Source organism: Diabrotica virgifera, chromosome 2 (assembly GCF_917563875.1).
Source record: "Diabrotica virgifera virgifera chromosome 2, PGI_DIABVI_V3a".
Taxonomy (NCBI): Eukaryota; Metazoa; Arthropoda; class Insecta; order Coleoptera; family Chrysomelidae; genus Diabrotica; species Diabrotica virgifera.
Genome location: NC_065444.1, coordinates 140,394,493 through 140,418,822, shown reverse-complemented (window position 1 = coordinate 140,418,822; position 24,330 = coordinate 140,394,493). Strand labels below are relative to the sequence as shown.

The 24,330-nt window shown below is 32.8% G+C and overlaps 3 protein-coding genes and 1 long non-coding RNA gene across 4 annotated transcripts in view; 1 reads left to right on the top strand and 3 right to left on the bottom strand.

Moving 5' to 3' along the window:
• LOC126880239 (28S rRNA (cytosine-C(5))-methyltransferase) overlaps positions 1 to 10,541 on the bottom strand; it is a 324,100-nt gene extending 313,559 nt beyond the window's left edge. Inside the window, exons 1-2 of the mRNA XM_050644009.1 lie at positions 10,216 to 10,541; positions 8,705 to 8,963 (exon numbers count right to left, since the gene is read on the bottom strand). Coding sequence (XP_050499966.1) covers positions 8,705 to 8,963; positions 10,216 to 10,338 — 382 coding nt within the window. The 5' untranslated portion in view covers positions 10,339 to 10,541. The remainder of the gene's footprint in view (positions 1 to 8,704; positions 8,964 to 10,215) is intronic.
• LOC126880241 (uncharacterized) lies at positions 8,034 to 10,172 on the bottom strand. The gene is made up of 2 exons (XM_050644014.1): positions 10,028 to 10,172; positions 8,034 to 8,678 (listed from the first exon to the last, which is right to left on the bottom strand). Exons 1-2 carry the CDS (start codon positions 10,057 to 10,059, stop codon positions 8,354 to 8,356), a joined length of 357 nt encoding a protein of 118 aa, XP_050499971.1. The 5' UTR covers positions 10,060 to 10,172; the 3' UTR covers positions 8,034 to 8,353.
• Positions 10,542 to 10,678: 137 nt separating the features above from the next.
• On the top strand, positions 10,679 to 15,138 carry LOC126880247 (uncharacterized). Its single transcript, XR_007696520.1, has 2 exons — positions 10,679 to 10,894; positions 11,020 to 15,138. It is a non-coding gene; the product is annotated as an uncharacterized LOC126880247 (long non-coding RNA).
• Positions 15,139 to 22,315: 7,177 nt separating this feature from the next.
• LOC126880814 (uncharacterized) lies at positions 22,316 to 23,485 on the bottom strand. Its single transcript, XM_050644878.1, has one exon. The coding sequence runs from the start codon at positions 23,483 to 23,485 to the stop codon at positions 22,316 to 22,318; it is 1,170 nt and encodes a 389-aa protein (XP_050500835.1).
• Positions 23,486 to 24,330: the final 845 nt, after the last annotated feature.

Here is a 24,330-nt window from a genome sequence, read left to right as displayed (position 1 = left end):
TTGCTATGGCTAGATCTACAGCGCTACGATTATTATTAGGAGGTTGAAACAATGTTGCTGACCCATCATTTAGGATAATTAATTCTTTATCAAAAATAAAATCATAAATATTTTTTCCTCCCTTATTGGTAGGACATTTATCCCATAGGGGATGGTGAGAGTTTAGATCACCTAGTATAATTAAGTTTTCTGTAGGTATGTTTTCTATTGTTGAGCTCAAGAAAGGAAGAGTTATGGCATTATTTGTATTGGAGTAAATGTTTATTATGTATAAGTTACCAATTTTTGTTGTTATGTATTGGATTTGGTCTGAGTTGTATTTCTGAATTGTAGAAAAAATAATAGATTTCTTGATACAAGTAGCTACTCCACCATATCCGTCATCTCTGTCCTGTCTGACAACATTATAATACTTCAAAGAAAAATTAAAATCTTGTTTAAGCCAAGTTTCATTAATAGCAATTATGTCAGGGTCTTCTTTGAAAATTAAGTTCGTTATGTTTTCCCTGTTTGATTTAATACTTCTAATATTCCACTGAATAATTTTTAATTTCTTTTTTGAATTCATGATTATGTGATTTGATATATGTTTAATTAATTAAAATCAGAATCAGATTTATCCTCTTGGTCCATATAGGACTCTACGTTTAATCGGGAAAATAAATGGTTTTTAAGTAAATTTAAGTTTTCTGATGATGTATTACTAATAAAATTTAGGCATGAGTTTAAAAAGTCATTTGAAGAAAAGGTATCAATATTTTGAAAGTTTTGCGATGCACTGGATTGCCAGGCTTGATTGGAGTTTTGTGATAAATTAGCTGAGGTTCTTGATTTGAAAGGTTCTGAACGAGAAAATGAGCTAGTGGGGGAAGAGGTTGGCTTTTCTGGTCTTAATTGCTGTGTATATATACTCTTTCCATTTGGTTGCTTATCTTGACGTTTTTGCACGACTCTCCGTTTGTTGTCGGAATTCAGAACCACCTGTTGAAAGGAACGTTTTACTGTAGATGATCTAAAATTGTTTGTTCTTCGTTGCGATGGTTCTATGGTGTTAGAATTATTTGTACTGGTACTTGGAGTATTTTCTAATGGCCTGCTGTTATTTTTAAAATTTGGAAAATCTCTCGGGTTATAAATAAATTTATTATTTGAGATGTATGATTTTGGAATAGCTTCACTTGCCTCAAAAAATGTCAAATTTTCATACGCCATCAGTTCTTTAATATTCTTTTGTCTTGTATATTCTGGGCAGCTTTTGTCAATAGATTTGTGAGAGTCCTTGCAGTAAAAACATTTTGTCATGCATACGTCTTCATGTTTGTTTTCCCCGCAATTAAAACATCTTTCTTTCCCTTTACAGTTTGTTTTTGTGTGGCCAAATCTAAGACAGTTATAGCACTGTGTCACTGGGGCAATATATGTGTCCACTAGTCTTGGTATGCCATAAAAAAACACAGTTTTGGGCATAAGAACGCCTCGAAATGTAAATAGTGTCGTACCTGTGGGTTCATAAGAAGTTACTCCATCTTTAATTACTCTTCTATTTAATCTTTTTATATGTAAAATTTCAATGTCATTTCCTGTATCGCAACACCGAAGAAGTTCTTTTTCATCAATATCTGTATCAATCTGTCTGACGATACCTTTGCAGGTTACGAAGTTAAAAGGTATATATATCTTGTATCCCTGATTTAGAAGTTGAGTGTTCTTAAGTAGCATGTTAGCCGAGTGAAAATTGGCAAATTCAACTGAAACTCTATTGAGCCCTTTACTATCTATTTTTTTAACGTCATTAAGTTTGAGGTTGAATATATCTCGAGCTATTTTAATTGTATTGAATGTGCCAATTTTTATATTCGGTATATTTGTAGATTCAAGATATACTACAAAAGGTCCATGATCTTTTTCGGAGTATGTATTAACCTTTTTTTCTTCCTGAGAATTATTGTCGGAAGTCTGATTTTGATTTTTTTCGGAATTATTAGTCATTGCAATTTTAGCCGGAGAAGAAGTATCAGGATAAGGGGGGACTGAGCCCCCCTTTTCCTCACTCATTGTAAGAAAAAACCAGTCAATGAAGTATTAATAACTAGAAAGCAAAAAGAAATAAAAAGAGCAAGCAAAATAGCATAAAAGAAAGCCGCTTGAAAAAAAAAATATAAGCAAAAATGCTCAACTTACCTATATGCAAACACTTAAGCAACAACACCGGCGGTTGTTAGCTAGGTTAAGACCCTAAACTAGTGGCAAACTTTAACTGTTGCAAAACAGAAACTGTTCACACCTCGCAAGCGTAATGTCTAGTTTAGAAATATTAAATTTTTGGAAAATATTTCTTAAATTTAAAATACGCGGTCTGACGTTTTGTATTTTTTTTGCACGGAATAGATATTTTGACATCCGCACTTTTGAGGTGTGTCAAATGTCTTACGCCTGGTGTGCATAGAGCAAACAAACTGAACGGTAACCACAGAACACATTATTACATAGTTACATATATTACGCCGATAGAGTAGGCAACACATAATACTTACAAAACAAGAGTGAAGTACGCCGATAGCGTATGCAACACAAACTCAGCAATAGTAAATTATTGAATAAAACATTATCAATTAAATATGAGTTTTCAAAAAGAACAAATAATAGAAATTAAAGAATTCATAAAGGAACTGATGGCCGAAAATGGAGAGGAAATGATGAAAGAAACAAGAGATCTAATCAGAGAAATGAAAGAAATGAATCAGATGTATAAGGATGAAATAAAAAGACTAATAGAAGAAAATTTGCAGATGAAAAACGAAATAAAGGAAATACGAGCTAAAATGAACTACATAGAGGAAGTAGAAAATAGAATAGAAACGAATGATAGGGAAAACAGGAAAAACAATATAATCATAAACGGATTGGATATACCAAATATTAACGAAAAAGAAATAGAAGACCATGTCAAAAACTTCGTCGATAAGGAATTAAAAGTTGCAATAAATAATGCAAAAGTAAGAAAAATCCAGAACAAAACATACTTGGTCAAAGTAGATAACTTCCCAAAAAAATTGGAAATAATGAAAAATAAAACACTACTAATGAGAGGAGAACACAAACAGGTTTATATAAATAATGATCTGACTGTAAAAGAAAGAGCAATCCAAAATAAACTCAAAATAATTGCAGAAAAAAAGAGAGAAGAAAACAAGAAAGTAAAAATAGGATATCAAAAATTAATAATCAATGGAGAAAAATGGATATGGAGTACAAAAAATAATGAATTGATACAAGAACAAAGAAGCAATAACACGCAAACAAAAAACTGGCTACAATAACTACATGGAAAAGAGATGGCAAGACATCAACGGAAACGACGAGGCAAAGAACAGGAAATGAAAATGGTAATAGTAATAAACAAACAATTTGGAGACTAGCAACGTGGAATGTGAGAGGATTAAATGGAAAAGAGGCAGAATTAAGCTATGAGTTTGATAGAAACAGAATAGAAATACTAGGAATAACAGAAACCAAAAAGAAAGGCAATGGAGAAATGTATTTGGAAGGTGGACATATTCTCATATACAGCGGTGTGCCAAACGAAAAAAGAGCAGCAGCGGGAGTGGGATGTGTAATACATAAAGACAGAATAAAGCACATACAAACATGGGAAAGTTGGACAGAAAGAATACTTACAGTAGAGATGAAGGATGAAGGGGAAGAAAACCTAACCATAATCACGGTGTATGGCCCAGATGAAAATGAGAAAAAGGAAATAAAGGACAAATTCTGGGAAGACCTCAACATAGCCGTAGAAAACAGTAAAGGAAATATATTTATTATTGGAGATTTTAATGGTAGAGTAGGAACCAAAGATATGTCGACATCTGATGTAATTGGAAAATATGGTGAGGAGGTGAGAAATAACAATGGAAGAAGATTAATAGAATTTTGTGAATTAAATAGCCTAATAGTAACAAACACACATTATGAGCATAAAAATATTCATAAATTTACAAGACAAGGACCAAGAGAAACGGAAAAATCAATAATCGACTACATACTGATAGAACGCAATAATAGAAGGGCACTCCAAGACATAAGAGTTAGAAGAGGACCGGAAATAAGCAGTGACCACTACTTATTAGAAGCTAAAATAAAACATAGGATAGAACCCCAAACTAGAGCAGCAGAAAATAGGAAAAAGATTGAGTTCGAAACAATTAAAAACTATAAGCTTAGAGACAAACAAATAGCTCAAAAATACGAAGAACTGACAAACTTAAAAATAACAAACTTGATGAGATCAATACAGGTAAGCAATTTGGAACAAAAATGGCAAAAGATATATTAATTGAAACGGCAAAAGAAGAGTGTGGGGTGTACAGGAAAAACAACAAAACTAAACAAACGAGCTGGTGGAATGATGAAATCAAAAACCATGTAAAAATGAAGAAGAAAATGTGGGAAAAGTACTTAGGGAACAAAACCGAGGAAAATTACGATAGATACAAAGAAGAAAGAAAGAAAGTAAGAGACATGATAAAAATAGAAAAAGAAAAGACCTGGATACAATTCGGACAACAGATGGAATACAACAGTAAAGAAAATCAGAAACTTTTCTATCGAACAATGAAAAATATAAGAATAGACAAACCAACAAGAGATACAAGAATAAAAAACACAGATGGAACAATAATAACAGACGATCAAGAAATAATGGAACGATGGAAGCAACACTTTCAAGAACTACTAACTAGTAATGAAGTAAACAGAGAAGATAACAACGAAGAAAATGAAGAAAGAACAGAACAGGAAGAAAACACAGATGAAATAACAAACGAAGAAATAGAAACAGCAATAAAGAAACTTAAAAATGGGAAATCTCCTGGACATGATAGAATAACACCAGAAATGCTGAAGTATATGGGACTGGAAGGTAGGAAATTGCTCAGAGAAATATGCAATGAGGCATGGAAGAAAGAAGAAATACCGTCGGACTGGGAGATGGGAGTAATACTGCCCATACATAAGAAAGGAGATATCAAAGAATGTAACAATTATAGAGGAATTACACTATTATGTACGGCACTGAAAGTATATGAAACAGTATTAGAACAAAAGCTGAAGAATATAATAGAAACGACACTAGAAGAAGCCCAGAGTGGTTTCCGGAAAGGACGAGGGGTGCAAGATCACATATTCACAGTGAAGCAAATAACAGAAAAAACACTACTGACTAAAACCAAAGCGTACATGGCCTTCATCGACCTAGAAAAAGCATTCGACAGAGCTAAAAGAGAAACAATATGGAACAGTCTAATTAGAAGAGGAGTTGATAGAAAACTAATAGAAGTCATCAAAAGTCTATATAAAAGAAACACGAATTACATAATGCATAAAAATATGAAATCGCAACAATTTAAAACATCTGAAGGCTTAAGACAAGGAGGAGTCATGAGCCCTACACTCTTTAACATCTTCATGGACGAAATAATCAAAGAATGTATACCACAATTAAAAAAGCTACATGTAGGTTACCGAAACCTAGAAAGAATAGGAATATCAGAATGTGCATTTGCTGATGATGTAATTGTCATGGCAGATAAAGAGGAAGATCTAAGAAATAATCTACAAACATGGAATGAGGTATTAAATAGGCATGGGATGAAAATAAACACATGCAAAACAAAGATTATGGTAGTAGCACAAGAACAACCCGTATTAAGCATACAAATCAATGGAGAAACAATAGAACAGGTAAACTACTTTCAATACCTGGGAGTAACAGTGGAAAACAACGGAAAACAACACAAAGATATAGAAGAAAGGATTAACAAAACGTCTAAAATATTCCACGCAATTAACAACAAATTTTTAAACAAAAAAGAAATATCCAGAAAAACCAAAATAACTGTCTTCAACACGATATACAGACCAGTACTTACATACGGGTGCGAGTCTTGGGTATTAACAAGAAGTATGAAGAGTAAGATCCAGGCACTGGAAATGAAATACCTAAGACGAGTAAAAGGAGTATCAAAAAGAGACAGACTAAGAAATATAGATATACGAGCGGAGCTCAAAACTAAACCACTCCTAGAATACATCGAAGAAAAACAGCTGAGTTGGTGGGGCCACATGAAAAGAATGAGAAGAAACATACCAGTAAGGAAAGTATGGGAAGCAAGAATTCAGAAAAAAAGAAACAGAGGAAGACCATCAGAAAACTGGGATACAACCATTGCGAAGATTATCCAAAAGAAAGGGAAAACCGTAGCAGAAGCAAGCAGACTGGCGCAGGATAGAAAACAATGGTCAAAGTTTGTGCACACGTGAATAGACATTAGTCCCGACACTGAAAAGTAAAAGGGACTTAAAAGACTATATATATATATATATATATATATATATATATATATATATATATATATATATATATAAATAAATTACAATAAAATTTTGGTTTTGAACAGTTTTATTCATGAAATAATCGCAACAAATTGCACTCGACCTCTGAAATTAATATAGAATTTTTGCTCTCGTTTTCTCGTGAAAACTGTCAAAGTGTCACTCGGGAAAAATTCAATAATTTCAGAGCTCTTGTGCAATTACTACTGATAATTCGATGAAATAAAATTATTTTGACATAATATGTATTTAAAAGTCAGACACAGTTAAAAGTCAGTTACATTGGTTTTGAATCGTCATCATGGAAACCAATATCGTCATCGTGGTAACCCATTATATTGAAAGTTTGGTTTTGACAACCTTGTCAAAGAATTAATTTGTGTATTTTCACTTCTAAATAAAAAATGATATAACTCTATTTTTTGTGGCTTTTTTCCAAACGTGCTGTCCTAGAAAAAATATTGTTCCTAACTCATGTGGAAAGTGTCTTCCCTGCACTCAACTGCTTGCCCGAACTCCGCTATCGCGTCGTTCAGGTCAACGGCAGTCTCCTGCGTGAAAGTATCACTTTCCACACTAGTTAGGAAAATAACTGTTTAAGTTTTTGTCTTGAATTTTTTAATTTTTTTCACTTTCCGTTGGTTCGGATTAGCGGGGTTCGGATTTGCGGGGTTCTACTGTATACCAATTTTGAACTTTGAAATTCTATTTTCTTCAACCTAGTTTTTGACTGGGATTTTGATATTTTTAGAAGTAGGTATGTTATATTAACTACATTAAAAATTAAATTTTAAAGATCAATTTAACATACGACTGGTCCTTTCTAATTTCTCTCAACATTAATTGTACCTTTTCACCTTACAATTTCGTTACTACTGACTCTTGTTCACTTTAACGTATTCACTAAAATTTTTTCAATCAGACATCATTCTAGTAAAATAAAATGTATTGCAATTACCATATTTCCCAAAAATGGCAATGTAATGTAAAATAATGAATGCCATAAAGATCAGTAGAATTATCTTATCAGTCTTGTTCATTTTATGTATTGGTTTAAGTTTAATTCATTAAATTAGACTATTATCTCAGACATTCTTGACAATTTTGTAAAGAAAAAAACCTGGCGATTATGAACACTTAGTTTCGATTACCACCCCGTAGATTGTATGTATACCTGGAAGTCACCACAAGATAATGAACAAAATTGCATTAGAAATCAGATCCGACTTTATACTAACCAATCTAAGATTCAGAAATTCCATTGTAAGTATTAAGACTTTCTGGAGCAGATGTCCCATCACATCAGATGTCCTTGTCTCCAAAATGAAACTGATGGTAAAAAAGATAAGAAAATCCACAAGTTCTAAATAAGCGAAATATGCACAGGCTTCAACTTGTATAAATCAAAAAATTACCATTAGAAATGAAAAACACAGAATGTGAACATTATATGGAGCAAAATCAAAGATTATGTTATAAAGACACATAAAGAAACTCTAAAAAAGAAAGAAGAAAGCCTTGGATGACTCAAGAAATACTGAAAATCATGGAAAAAGAAGAAAATATAGAAACAAAAACCCAGATAAATACAGAGAAGACATAAATTAATAAGGAATTAAATAAAAGAGTCTAAGGAAAAGTTTGTTTGTTTGTAAACTTGTTTTTTAATTTACAAAAAAGAAAAGTTACAAATTTTTTGTTTAACTCTTAGAAGTGGTGAAAATTAATACATTAATATTAAATCTGATAGTCAGATAAATGTGACGTAAACATATATGGTAAATTAACTGTTAATATAAACTACATCACATTTTGATTTATTTAAACCAATGATTGTAATGCTGTTGTAATTCCGTAAAGAACTACATTTGATAACATTTATTCATAATGATATAATTACCACCTAACAATATTTGCCACATTATTTCAAAAGGTATGATGCTGTTTCTACTAAATAAGATTACATTTGTTTTTTATTTCGACTTTCTTCTTTTACATTTCCTTTTTCATCATAATCTGGCTCTAAGTAAGCAATATATGCATAGGCTACAATAATCAAGTTTACAGTTACAACGCTGAAGAGAACTGACCAAACAGTATTAGTAAAACCTATAACATCAAAATGCTCTTGCAGTATGTACTTAGTTCCAAAAAATGCCACAAAAGGCAATGTAAACATCAAAACACTGAAAAACATAAGTTTTCCTAGCGCTATTGCTGCTTGTTTTGTTTGTAGGGGCAAAAGGAGTTCATTTGATCTTAGTTCACTCTGATCAGCCATATTTCTGAAAAAGAAAGCAAAATATATTACCTTTGTGTTCAATTTCTGTAACTGTAGAGTCACTTAAATGTGCTTTAAATATTTGCTCATATGCACGAATTGTATTTTCGGGCTTGCTCTGTCCTGGAAGGTAAGTTTTACCCCATAATAATTCCACTATTAAAACTTTTGCCAGCCATGGGTTAAACTTAGTTTCTTTAATTAAAAGCTGTGACCTCTTTAATAGAGTTTCAATTTCCCTAAGTTTTTGAAAAAGTGTTGATACAAGTGCATATATAGCTTTGATATTCTAAAAAGGTTGGATATTATAATTTGTAAAATGAAGTGAAGTACACAACGCACCCCCACTTCTATAGTGCCATAACCCTAAAAAAATGGAAAATCTGTTTTTTGGCTTCCTTTACACATGTTCCTTTAGGTATTGCCTTCATTATGGAATAATGCGATATAATTTATAACTTCTATTTGTGTAATTTTTATTACTTTTGACATTATTTGTAAATATCAAATATTTCTATACAATCTAATTTAACTATTTTTGTGTGTTCTATTTCAATATTTTATGTATGATTGTAAAAAAAGGTTTTGCTGTTTAATAAATAAATAAATAATATAATTTAGTTATCTTGAGGCAGATCCACATCAATAAAAATTTATGTTGTGCATTGTATTTGAGACAAATTTGCTCGTGTGCGTTGAACTTTTTGTTGATGTGGACTGTGTGCCACATGGATTAATGTAAAAAATTTTCATGACGAACAACCCACGTATTTTGTCGTGCTATCAGTTTTTGACTTCAAAGAAATTTTCGCCACACAGCACTGTTAATGTGGACTTGATTATCCACTTGTCTCTAAGTGGATTCGGCGGTACAACACACAAAATAAATATTTACGTCATAAAAATACTTGACCAGATTTAAATTTGTGCTGCAAACAATTTTTCTGTATTTTAAAATACAACACACAAACAAATTTTTATTGATGTCGATCTGCCCTTAGAATCTGCATAGTGTGCCTGTGTTGTTATTACCATTTCCGATTTTGGCTCTCTCAACATTCGCAAGAACACCACAAGTCAGGTTGCGTTACACTGTGGTTGAAAGTGGATGTATGATAGGTACAGTTCATTTTTAAATTTGCCCATAATAAACATGTGATAATGTACTTGTTAGCCAAGAAAAATTACTCAAGTAAAACCTGTGTTAGTGCCATAATCTGTGATGAGGCAGGTGATACTACCTAATCCTCGAATTTTGAATATGGGTGCCTTAGCAATAACGCCTAATAATAATCACATTTAAGGGAGAATTTCAAGGTAAAGGACTGTCAATAACTAAAAATAAATACTAGCCTTAGATAGCTACGCATAAACATAATCAACATGAGTGAAGAATTTGGTTAACTTAAGAAAAGGAAGTTACAGAGAAAAAAATAAAGAGTTTACATAACACCTTGTTTTTGCTTTCCTGAAAAGTTTGTAATTTCAGGGTAAGGGTTATGGCACTAGTGAAGTCGGGGTGCGATAATCTCAATACTCACAGGATGCTTTTTTTTCTTCTCATATACAAGTGTTTTTATACTTCCTATTCCTTCGCCCACTTCTTTAGCTACCTCAGCAGCTACTTTATACAAACGAGGAACCTTAACAGAATGAATTTTCATATTTACCTCCTTATATTTCTAAGTTTTTGTAAACTCCTATATTCAATAACTATGAAACGAAAATTGTTTGTTTCTGTTATTGATTTTACATTCGTCAATTCGTCACCGTCCCGTCACATAAATAGCCACGACTCTCCACTCACTACCACGACTGTCACGTGTCACGTCTTTAGAATCTAGACACAGCATAGAAAAACTAGAGTCTGTAGCACCAAACAAAAAGAAATTTCGCAAGGCTATGATTGGCCACAAAATCCCGGCTTGCGATTGGTTAGAAAGCTGACTGTGATCATAAGATAATATAACCTAGAATTTAAATTTTATTTGACAGTTGTTTGTTGTTTTAATGTCTGTGCAATATTCAACAAAATAAACAAAATATAGAATAATAATAATAATTATAATGATTTATGATTTCCTAAAGAAATATATGCTTTAGAAAGATGTAACATATTTAAATAGAAAATGAGATGTAAAATCTTGAGAACCCAAGAGCTGCATATGTCTGAAAGCAAAATAAATGAAACTGAGGGCATAGATAGATAACATTTTACTGGTAAGTAATGAAATATTTTAGAGGTATAAAGAATTTATAAAGCCTGTCACATTAAAAAATAATTGCTTGAAATACAGAAATTGCTACAGAAATGTTAATTTTCTAATCAGATATACTATTTTTAGAAAGACAATGAATAAAATATCACTGAATATGAGAAGATAGTTCATCAAAAGTTGGGGATGTTTAAGAAGAATTTTGCTGCATCGAACAATCATAATCGCTGCTGTCAGTCATACAAAGTAAAAAGTAAACTGCGAAAGTTTAGTCCTATCAAAATTTAACTATGGTGATGTTGTGTATGGGCCATTCCACAAATATACGTGTTCCAGACCATCGCGACAACAAATATTTTAGTGTGCAACATAAGAAGTACGAAAGTAAATGGCTCTAAAAATTATTACAATAAACAAGAATGTAATTTGAAATTTAGTTTCGTACTTCTTATGTTGCACACTAACATTCGTTGTCGCGATGGTCTGGAACAGACGTATATTCGTGGAATGGACATTGTATTCGATCAGATGACAGAGGAAGAATTCGGGGGGTTCAAAAGACACCAGCCTATTTGTCACAAATTTAAAACATGTAAAATGGTTGAGCATGGAAAAGAGAAGATTTCTACTTGCTGCTTGTCTGTTCCACAAAATTATCAAAAACTCACTACCAACATATCTTTTTAAAAAAGTTATACAGTGATGAGCGCCCTAATAACCGGCAAAATAACGCAAAGTTAGGAAACATTAAGTTGTGAGATAACAGAAATGAAACTAGTGGAGGTGGGAGATTTAGCGATAAAAACTTATAAGTTTACATTTTACTTATTGTTTCCCACCTTCAGACGTATCAGATGAGTATTTCAACTAAAACTGTCACAGTGGCAGTTGCCAAACTCGTCCGATACATCTAAAGGTGGAAAACAATAAATATAATATAAATGTATAGGTTTGTATCGCTAAGTTCTCCACCTACACTAGTTTTATTTCTTTTTATCTCACAACTTAATTTATTACACTCATCACTGTTTATAGAACTGACATAAGAGGCACAGAGCAACAGTGGCCTAACACCAAAAAAACGAAGTTTTGAGATAAATGCAATCTTTTCATTCATATTTACATTGTGCTTATGGGATGATGCTACAAATTATGTAACGATATTTATCCAAATATACAGGTAGGTTGTGTAGGCCCTTGTTAATCTGAAGATTTACGCCCGGTTTCATAATCAACTTAAAGTGAACATTAACTAAAGTTCACTTTAACGTTGACATTTACCCATATGAATTGCATTGACAGGGGTACCAACTTAAAACTTAAAGTCCACTTTAACTGATTATGAAACCGGGCGTTAATGTTGCTACTTTTATTGATGTATTAATCTAAAAATGCTCAATTTGTGCTTTTTTTCTCTTGCTTAAGATGAAAAGTCTAGGTTCTGATTTCTTGAAATCGGTACCAACTGATCTTCAGCATTTTTTTCTTAGTATTTTGTGCATAGAGGTATATCGTCATCGTCAGAGCCAAACCTCATATGTACATTATTGACAAAATCCACTATTTTTTTTATTTATAATTAAAACATAATACAGTCGAACCTCGATTATCTGTCTCTCCATTAACCGTCACCTCTGTTAACCGTCAGGGTACATACAGAAGTTGTATCGACTACATAAGCAAAACTTTTAATGGAAAAAAACAAAAAAAAATTAATTTGATTTGTGATGAGGACACAAACGGCTATCCATTGCTGACAGATAAAGAAATCGTTGAAATGGCAACAAAGGCGGACCAAACAGATTCAGAAGCTGACACAGACTTGGAATTTGACTGTAGCTATGTTGATGAACTTATTGTAACTGACAAAGATTTGCATAAATAATCTAGAGAAGCTGCATCGAATATGCAATAATTCATCAAGTGGTATTCTCAACAAGAAGCCAATAAAGTAGATTCCATGATCTTATGCCGATTAAGAAATTCAGCCGTCGCAAAATGTGAAGCAACAGTAAAACAAACAAAAATTTCAGAATATCTTAAATCGATTCGATTGTACGAACACAAATCCGTCTTATATTGTCAAACAAACCATACAAATGAAATTTGAGAGTTGTACTGTGAATTTTTAATTTTTTTTAATATTCTGTTAACCGTCTTTTCGATTATCCGTCATACCATTGGTCCGGTGCCCTGACGGATAATCGAGGTTCTACTGTACTGATATAATCTTCTTAATATTATTTCTAAATTTAAAGAGTATAGTACTTTTTAACACATTTCAGCAAAATGATATTAATTCTGATAAAGATAAAAAATATATGAGTTTTTTCATTTCCTGAAAAATCTCACAACATGCACATATGTACAAGATTTGGCACTGAGGCCGACGATATATGAATATATTTTATCATGTTATATTTTGTGTATTGTTTGAATTTGAACAAAAAATGCAGACCTTTATTGTTATTATTAGATGCAGATATTTCCTCTTGTATAATATAGTAAGACAAAACATTGAATATAACAAGTGTTACCAAAATAGTTCAATTTCAAATTTTTATTTTATTATTGAATCCTATGCAGGAACAATGTTGTAAATGCCAAATCAGATTTTGTCGACAACTTGAGAAAAATATGCAAGTAGTAATGATTTGAAAAAAGGATCTTTATGAGGATAACATGATAGACTATAGGATGCATCAAGTAAAGTCTTTTAATATTCCCAATGCTCGGCAGTACATTATTTTGCACATGTAGAACTTTGTTCCTGGAAAACCAACATACAACTATTGTGGTTACGCAAACATTGTTCCAGCATGGGATTCAATTATTTTCATAGAAGACACAATTTTTTCAAGACATGACTACTATCTGATGTATCTCTTTTAATTTGAAAAATGCCAAATGTAATATTTAGTCAAATTCTTAGTGTTCTGCACACACATACACACACTTTGTCTAGATCTAGAGTGACCCGTAGCTATTTTTCCACTCTATTTATGAGTTAAAGATTAAGGACAGGTTGTTCTTCCAATTTGTTTATTCTTTTCTTGAACCAAACGAATTGAGGTTTGTCAGGGTTGACAGCTATCTTCCACTACATAAACTTTATTAAATTAAAAGCTTCATGTAGATTTGTCGCAGTACATACTTCATTTTGTATATTTGGCAGCTATTAATGTATTTCATACATACAGAATTGCAATAATCGTGGCAGTACTAGCTGTTCTCATGTTTTGAATAAATATTATAATTTCCAACTAATAACATATTAAAATAATATAATATCACCAGGGGTTTTCTGTAGCTTGTAGATTATAATAATATGTGTAGGTATTAAAGCACTATTTTCCATAGTTAAAAATATTATTTTATGTAAAGTTTTATGAAATAAAAGCACATACTTATCTAAAAGAAATTTATTTTATTTTACAAAATTTACAAAAAGTACATCTCAAGTATATTTTGAAATATTACATAGAATGAGTAGAGAATGAAAGAGCATATATATTGGAGAATACACAGGAATACTGAGAACAAATAGAGAAGCAGGGATCTATATAAAGATGATCAACTCTAGGAACTCATTCACTAAACCCCTAACAAAACAGAAAACAACCTGATATACTTGAAAATTAAGTCAGACTGGTGATCAAACTCAAATTTAACAAACCACCAGGTCCAACAATTAAAATACTTTGAAGATGCTATAAGACCAGATACATACAGAAAACATGGAAACACTCATAAAGAAACGTAACTAGAAAGCAATAGAAAATTTTAAATATTTGTTTACGAAAACTAAAGATTGGTTCCTACAAAATAAATTTGTGTACAATGAACAAAAGCAAATGTAATACTGTTTATAGAATAGAATATCTTTATTAATTCATTTAGATGACAGTGTGATATACCTACTGCCATAATTAGCGAAAACACCATATCTGCATAGACATCACATTTGAGTAAAATCGATTTTTGTTTAAGTATTTGTATACATTTACACAAGATACAGCATAAGATGCAGTGTGTTTAATGTGTTTTGGTTTAACTTACGTCATTTTTAGTAAGCAAATAAGATATATATGCACATTTGGGTTAGAAAGAAGTAAAAATTTAATTTTTGCAGATACAGTGTTTTCTCTAAGCACAGTAGTATAGGACAAGCCATATATGTAGTTACATAGAACATAATCAACAAGTCATACAGGACAATTATATAAAACATAATCAACAAACTATAAATTAATAAAAAAAGATATTATGCAATATAGAGCGTCTCTGAACCCGTCGGTCCTCATTCCTTGTAGTCTTTTATTAAGTCAAAGTAATCATTTAGGTTGTAAACACATAATTTGATCAAGCATGATTTTAATTTATTTTTGAATATTATTTTCATTTCTCATATCAAGTGGCAAACAATTGTAAAATTTAGATCCTGTAAAATCAGGACTAGTATCAAAAAGAGTTGTGAAATGTTTACACACACGCTTATCAACCTCCCGTGCCTTGTCGTGTAATTATGATAGACAGAGTTGAGAGTAAAATTTTGAAATTTAGTTTTAACATGAATAATGCACTTATAAATGTATAAAGCATGGAAAGTCAGTCTTTGTTCAATAAAATATTTACGACATGATTGTCTATTATCGATAGATATTAAATATCAATCTAAGAATTCTCTTTTTAGTTACAAAAACTCTAGAAGAGTTTCCCTACAAGACAACATTATAGGCTATAATATGACTCATATATTATATGAGTAAACCAATGCATAGTACACACTTATCAATTGATTGGTATTAAATAGAGTTTTCAACTGAAGGATCGCATACTAACCCTTATTCATTTTTTTGCAGACTTTAGTAATGTTTTCATCCCATGTCATATTACTTTCTAGAATGCTACCAAGAAATACTGTTGTATCACTAAAAGGTATTTCCTCAGAACTAACTGTGATCTTATAATCATGGGATGGCTTACTGCACGAGTAGCACTGCATACAAATAGTTTTCTTTGCATATACATATACCATTAAAGAGTTCATTTTACACCAGGTTGTAAATTCCTGTGCTACCAAGTTAATTTTGGATATGAGTTCTGACTTCAGTTGAACAATAATTGTTGAATCATCTGCATAGAGACCTGTATGATCTGCAGTTAAAAAATTTATCAAATTCACCATTCATCATTCTCTTTGCCTTATCCCTATGCGGGTCGGCTTCCTTAATAATCTATGTTCGGATTATTTGTGCTTTTCAATTATCCATGCTAGGTTCAGACATCATTTCATTCTGTGTTAGTAATTACTGTTTGTGTGCTGTGGTTATAACACATCTTTCTAAAGCATATATTTCTTTAGAAAATCATTATAATTATTATTATTATTGTTCTATATTTTGTTTATTTTTAGTGGATATTGCACAGACATTAAAACAACAAACAACTGTCAACTAAAATTTAAATTTTAGGTTATATTATGTTATGATCACACTGAGCTTTCTAACCAATCGCAAGCCGGGATTTTGTAGCCAATCATAGCCTTGCGAAATTTCTTTTTGTTGGGTGCTACAGACTCTAGTGCATAGAAAACGCAACAGCAGTGACACACTAGTAGGCGGGAAAAGTTCGCGCCTTATTACTGCGCAGATCGTCGGCCATTTTATGCGTAGTACAGACAATGTAGAAAATCGACAGTGTTGCCGATTTGTACATAATTATCAGATTTACTTAACTTTTATGACATTCATATTTTTTAACATAATTTTATACGTATGCCTGTGGGAATTATGTCAATAATTGGGACATAACAAAAATATTGACGATGAATGGCGATTGTATTGTTAATCTTTTGCATAAATTCCAGAAATTATTCAAAAAGAATCTCTTACGGGTAATAAAGTTGGTGACATCGGCAACACTGATGAACCAACACATCACATCACCACTGAGATGTACTACGCGAAAAATGGCGACCCTGTACTTTTCAACTTCAAAGGCGGCATCAGGGAGTGTCCTTGCTGGTTTCGTTTATTATGCTGTGATCTAGAATATAAAAGAACGTCACGTCACGCACGAGTCTTCTTCTCTTCATTTAAATGGCCTTAGCTGCTAGGGCTATCCGGCCAGGATCCGTGAATATAGACTTACATATTCAAGAGCCGTACCTGAAGTACATCTGGGCTTAAGCTCATAGCTCCTGAATCTGAAATAATTAAGAGATAAAAAAAACTTTGTAATTGTTTATCCATAACTAAAGTTCTACTATTAATGGTCTAGTTCTAGTACTACCACGCAAAACCGCACTAAGCACATGCATTGCAAGCAAGCATAAAGTCATAAAGTTTTTAAGCAAGCTACACACGAGTCATTGTTGATGTTAAAAACTTTTGCACTGCGATTAATGTCTTGAGTTTAAATTTTTAAACAACACATCAGTTAATGTCGGATCACCTTCTAGTTCCCTTCTAAGCAACTGGGACTCTCTTTGGAACCTAGTACATTCCAATAAAACATGATGTAAAGTTCCTTCACTGCCACATAAACACTGGTTTGAATTCACTACCTTCAATCTAAATAAATGTGCAGGAACACTACAATGTCCAGTTCTCGTACGACACATTTGTGTGATTATACCTCTCCCCAGGTTGGGAAATTTTGTAAACCATGCCTTTTTATATGGAACTGTAACTTGTGAGCCGTTTGCCTGTCCTATTTGTTGGAATCGATTTTCCCAACCAATCCATAAGTTTTCTTTATATTTAATTTGAAAATCTTTACAGGGGGCCTTTTGTTCTTCACTAATAGGCAGCTTTCTTCCCAGATTCGCAAGATGGTCAGCTCTATCATTCCCAATAATTCCAGTGTGACTTGGAATCCATGCACATTTAATTTCTCTATGTTGTTCATCAAATTCACATAGTTTTTGTTTTAGTTGGAGAGTTTGTGAGTCTATTGCCGCCTTGTAGCTTGGTCTTGTGATTTTTTCTAGAGCACTCTTAGAATCACTACAGGTGAGGCACTTTGTAAAATTATTCTGTTGGATTAACTCCAATGCTTTTTTAATGGCAAATACTTCTGCTGAGCAAATTGAATTAGCGGATGGTAATCTTGCTGTTAACTGTGTTCTCTCGTTAAGGTATATCCCAATACCTACATTACCTTGTTTATCTTTGGATCCATCTGTGAAAATAAGTTTATATTCCGACCAGTTATTGAGTTACCATTCCATAAACTTGGTTTGGTTATTTGCCTCTTTGCCCATATTGATAGTTTCATAAGCCATAGGAGAAATCTGAATATTAAATGGAAAGGAGTGACAAGGAAATAAGGAGCTATGTGCTACCTCATGAATTTCATGTAAAGTATTCTGGAAAGCAGCCAGTATTGGTGGGAAATATTTTCTTCTCCAAAAACTAAAGTAACCCAGAAAGACATTGTGAAATTGCTCAATTGAGGCATATATTGGGTTGTCATAGGCTACTACTTTTAAAATGAATTTAGATGCTAGCCATATTCTTCTGAGATCTAACGGTGTTTCTCCACACTCTGACAAAATTATATGAACTGGAGAAGACCTCATAAATCCCCCCACCACTCTAAGAGCTCTATACTGAACCTTATCCAATTTTGCAAGTAGAGAACGTGCACAACCTCCCAGAAAAATGGATCCATAGTCAAGATGTGATCTAATGTATGCCTTATATAGAGTCAGTAAAGTTGCAGGATGTGCTCCCCACCAAGTTCGACACAAACAACGAATAATATTGACTCCACTGGAAGCCCTCAATGCCATCTTTTCAATTTGACTTCTCCAAGAAAGGGAACTATCTAGAATAACTCCCAAATGAGAAACTTCTTGTTTCCAATCTAAACGTGTGTTATTCACTGATATTAGTGAACTCGGAATATTATTCCTATTTCTATCAAAAAAAGTTGCTTGACTTTTGCTAGATGACAGACACATTCCCATATCATGAAGTTTATTAGAAATACTTTCTACTGTACCATTTAATTTTTCCACAACACCCACCCAGCTGTTGCCGGAGCAGTAGAGGGCAACATCGTCTGCATACTGAGTAATTAGAACATCCTCTGGCACACAAAATGAGATTATATTGATGACAATATTAAATAGTACTGGACTCAAAGGGGAACCCTGAGGAAGGCCCACATTGGTAGTTCTTGGTCCTAGCAGATTTAAGGAAATAGGATCACGAACAGACACCAAACGATTAGTCAATAAATGTTTAACCAATTCAATAAGTAACCATGGCAAATTGAGATCTCCCAAAGCGTCCAATAATTGGATGATTGACACTTTATCATATGCAGAAGAAATGTCTAACATAACAGCAGCTGCTGGTTTCCTTTTTGAGATATTCATTGAGATTTCATTGACCAGATGAATTAAGTTTTCAGACACCCCTCTACCTTTACGAAAGCCAGTCTGGAAAGGCGATAGTATCATAAAATGTTCTACATACCAATCTAACATTATTTTTGTCATGCCCAGGCAACCAAATAACGTTTACAAAACGTTGAAAAGACGTCGTAATTATCACCAAACCACGTCAGTTTATCACGTTTTTTCGACGTCGAAAGTCACGTGAATTTGTCCCACCACAATTGACGTCATTTTTATCACGTTTTAAATACGTGATATCAAAAACGTAGTTTTTAGGTCGTTTTTTAGATTTATTTTTCATTTTATAGTTTTAAAAATACACAATAATTATTCGTATAGGCACGGTTGGTATTGCAATTTTTCCATTGAACTGTTTTAAATTTAGTTCACAGGCTAAAAGTAAAACCAAATGGAAGACTCTTTAAAATACATAGAATTACAGTAACCTCAATGCAACATACCTATATAGAAGTTTTACTTTTTTTATATACCTACTTACTGTATCAAAACTGAAACACCATAAATAAATAATTTATTAACAAATTATCCAGCATAATATCTTAATTTAACGTTATACATTAAATCAAAAAGAATCATGAACAACTCATTGTTGGGAATACCTGTATACAGTAGTACATGAGCATAATTTTTCTTCACTTCACTTCAAAGCAATCTTAGAGAGCTAAAAATTAATTTAATTAGTCTCGGTAACACATAATTAGTTCATTAACGCCCGGTTTCATAATCAACTTAAAGTGAACATTAACTAAAGTCCACTTTAACGTTGACATTTACCCATATGAATTGCATTGACAAGGGTACCAACCTAAAACTTAATGTCCACTTTAACTGATTATGAAACCGGGCGTAACAGAAAATAAGCACTAAAAATATAACCTCAAAAGTTTGCAAGAAGAATTAATGCATTAAACAAACTCACCTGAGCAAAACGAATAAAAATCTCTTAATCAAGACGTTTCTTCAACTAAATATCTAAATGAAACGTCTTATTTTACCAAACAAAGCACGTAAACAATAAATGAAAAATTTCTTATGGCCACTTATATGCCACTTTATGTTATAAACGAAATCGTTTGGAGTCAGTCAATAAGCTCCTCCCAATTTTGTGACGTCAGACTTAGGCTGTCTGAAGAAAACGTTTGTTTAAACGTCATTAATCTTACGTATTTAAAATCACCTACAAAAGACGTCTATATGACGTAATATTCAAACACGTGTATATATTCAACCAAAAACTGACGTTTCCTCGATGTTATTGACGTCACTTGGTTGCCTGGGTGTTCTCTAAAAGTTTACTAACACACGATGATAAAACGATTGGTCTCCAGCCCGAAAGACAATTTATATTTTTATTGGGTTTGGGAATTAAACACACTGTTTGTGATTTCCATTGAGTGGGAATATGCATTCCCTCCTTTAAACATAAATTGAAAAATTTTAACAGGAACTTGATTGCTGACTCTGGAAGATGTTGCAACATAGAAAATGTTATACCATCCTGGCCCGGCACAGTATCCTTTCGTTCAACCAAAACCAATGAAAGTTCGTTTAAAGTGAAGAGTTCACACTCGATAGTATTAGATTTCACTGGGTGAGACGCAATGTCCTCAAATACAGGTGGAGTAAAATGAACAAAGCATTTCCTCCCCTAACGATGAATTACTAGGAGTTCTAACTGAGACTTTAGTGAAAGCCTTATGGAAACTTCTCACTTTTCTCCACATTACTGATATTGGAGTATCAGGGGAAATTGTGGAACAAAACACAACAAATGATTTTTTCTTTTTGGATTTAAGTTCTTTTTTACAATGTGCCCTATTTTTTTTAAAATTAATGAAGTTTTCTAAAGAAGGTACCTGTTTGAACTTCTTGACTGCCTCCCTCTTTGATTTAATTAAAACTGAACACTCTTCATCCCACCAAGGTAATTGTGGTTTATGGAATCTAACACGCTTTTTCTTAGGGATGAATCTGTTTGCTGCGTCTAATATTAGGTTTTGAAAATCTGTGTAAGACTCATTAGGAATGTTGTTAATGTTAGACTCAATATATTGGTTGAATTGTTCCCAATTGGCTTTTTTCACATTAAAGATACTGCGATCTTGAAGAGGGTCATTTCTTTGGGGACTATTTCTATCCTGCCCGTAACACACTACAAAAGGAAAGTGATCACTTGCTCCTATCTCTGGAAAAACTTCCCAAAGGCAGTCCACAGCCAAACCTGGAGATGATATAGCTACCTACGTCAGGGACACTGTTTGAGTCAGGCGGTGAAATTCTTGTCGCTTCACCTGTATTGAGAAAATACAAGTTATCCTCCTCCAAAAGATCTGCAAGACGATTGCCGTTCGGATTATTAGATGATGAACCCCATAAAGAATGTTGGCAATTCAAGTCACCTATGAAGAAAAACGGTTTACCACACATTTGAACCAATTCTCTAAAGATCTCCTTACGAAAACGAACATCTGGTGTCTTATACGATCCTATAATAAAAAATGTTTCAAATTTGACAATGATAGCCTGCCATTTTTCAGGCAAGTGAATATGTGAAATGTCTATCCTATCAGCTGCCAGAGACTGATGAATAAGTACCGCTATTCCACCCCATCCATCAATCCTATCATCCCTATAGCAGTAAAAATTGGGAATATGCAAGTGCTGTGAAAATTTCAGATGTGTTTCATTTAGAAGAATGATATTAACATCATATTCGTTAAGAAACACCATTAGATCTTGCTTATTGTTAAAGAAACCATTAATATTCAAATGCAAAATATTAAATATCATAATTATATATACAATTTGTTACTATTATTATTATTTTTTCTTTTTAATATAAAAAATAATATATTATATTATCTGTAAGAAATAAATGACAATTCAGTCAACACTACTTTTACTAAAATTAGATGTATTATGTGACTCATCAAAACCTGCAAAATCCATATTATTATCAGAGGTTAAATCAACGTTTTTTGAAAATACACTATCCTAAGAATGTACAGGATTGCTCGTTAATGAGAGTGCAAAACTTGGGCCTTGTGATCCCATATACTTTTGTGAATCATTGAATTTGTTTAAAATAGGTAATCTAGGTAAATTTCTGCTTAGATCCTCATTTAATAAAGCTTTATGCGCCTCTTTGTCATAACTAATGTCTTTAAGAATTACTTTATTTTTCCTTTTAACTGGGACCACATGACTTTGACTCTGGAAATGGGAAGTGGAGGATGGGGATTTTTGAAGTGCTTGAGTAAATGCTCTAGGTGAACTGGATAGTAAAGAAGGAAAATCCCTACTTCTCCTCTGAAACATTCTCGAATTTTCTGGCTTTTCCTTAATTGGGGGAAACAGCTTGGCAGCTTCAAAAAAGGTGAGATCTTGGAAGACCATTACTTCATTTATCTTTTTTTGTCTTTCGAATTCTTTGCACATTTTATTTGTGGCAAGGTGTTCGAGATCGCAGTATAGGCATTTTGGTACAGAAACTGTGCAGTTTTGAAATGTATGTTCATCGGAACATTTCGGGCATCTTGCTTTTCCCCTGCACTGTCTTTGTGAGTGCCCAAATCTTAGGCATTTGAAACATTGCTGTACAGGAGGGATGTATGGATCTACTGCTACCAAGTTTGAATAGATAATTATTTCTTTAGGGGGAGTTCTTACGTCAAAGAGTAGTTGTACAGTTCCTGTTGGAATGTATGTAACGGTCCCATTGCTATCTAAAACTCTTCTGTTAAGTCTTCTGGCCGATATAATTTTCGCGTTTTTTTGTAATTTACTGTCGTTAACTATGTTTTCCATTGAAATATTTATACTTACATCTCTAATAATACCCCTTGATGTTAGCATTTTTTGAGGTATATAAGCGAGAAATCCTTTCTCAAGAATTTCTGTGCTATTTAGTAACATATTTGCCTGTTTGGAGGTGTTAAAAATTACTCCAATTCTATTCATGCCTTTTCTACTAATTTCTTTAATTCCAGTCGTACCCATTGTATGAAATACTTTCCCAATATCCATAGGATGGATATTACCTGCTTTTCCCTTGTCACTCTCTATCATAATAAGGAATGGGCCGAAGTCAGTGTCCTTGTATTCAACTTTTCTTCTACTAATATTTTCAATCCTAGATGATAAGTTATTAACTTCTGTTAGCATGATCTGATCGTTTTGAAATTTATTTTTTAAAGCACAGAGTTCTTTTTCTATTAAATTAATGTTATTTTTATGTCTCGGGGCTAGCATGTGTATGGAATTTAAAAAAATTTGCGAGTTCAATGAAAGCAAAGCATAGATCCCGCCCCCTTTGTCAGGGGGACCGGGAGAGTTTGTGTCCATCTCCTAAGCCAGCCTCTACTCTACTATACTACTGCTACTATGATTATATAAAGGCAAAACTTACAGAAAAGTCCTTAGTATTTCTTATTCACTACTAACGTATTATCCCGTTTTAACTTTTAACTTAACTACTAAATTAATGTTCAAACACTAACTAACTATATCTACAGTATAATTACTTAATTTATAACAATTTTAACGCGATGATTTTTCTAATAAATTTTAATTTTTTTTTCAATTTGAACTACTTCTAGAAATTCTATAAAATTTCCTCACGCACGAGTCACGTCCAATGAACTGTCAACACTGATAGAATGGCCCCGTCCCATTCCAACAGTGAAGCGAGATAGGCGCCAACATACAAGAGAGAGGTTCTAGCACTTCTAGAGGGACATGAGAGAGACAGAGAATTTTCAGGTAAAATTTGCTACAACGTACCTGACTAGCACTGTCCGATTATCTTCCCTCCTTTACCTGATTATCTTCTATCTCATCCTGACGCCATTAACTTCGTTTTATGGCGATTCCATCAGTGTTGACCATGTCCCGCTCACTCTAATAAAAAACATGTAATCGTATTTATTTTCCTTCCATTTAGTCAGAGGCGCTGATGTCGGCCTTGTGATTGGTGGAACATGACTTTTGACAAATCCTGCGCTATCTGT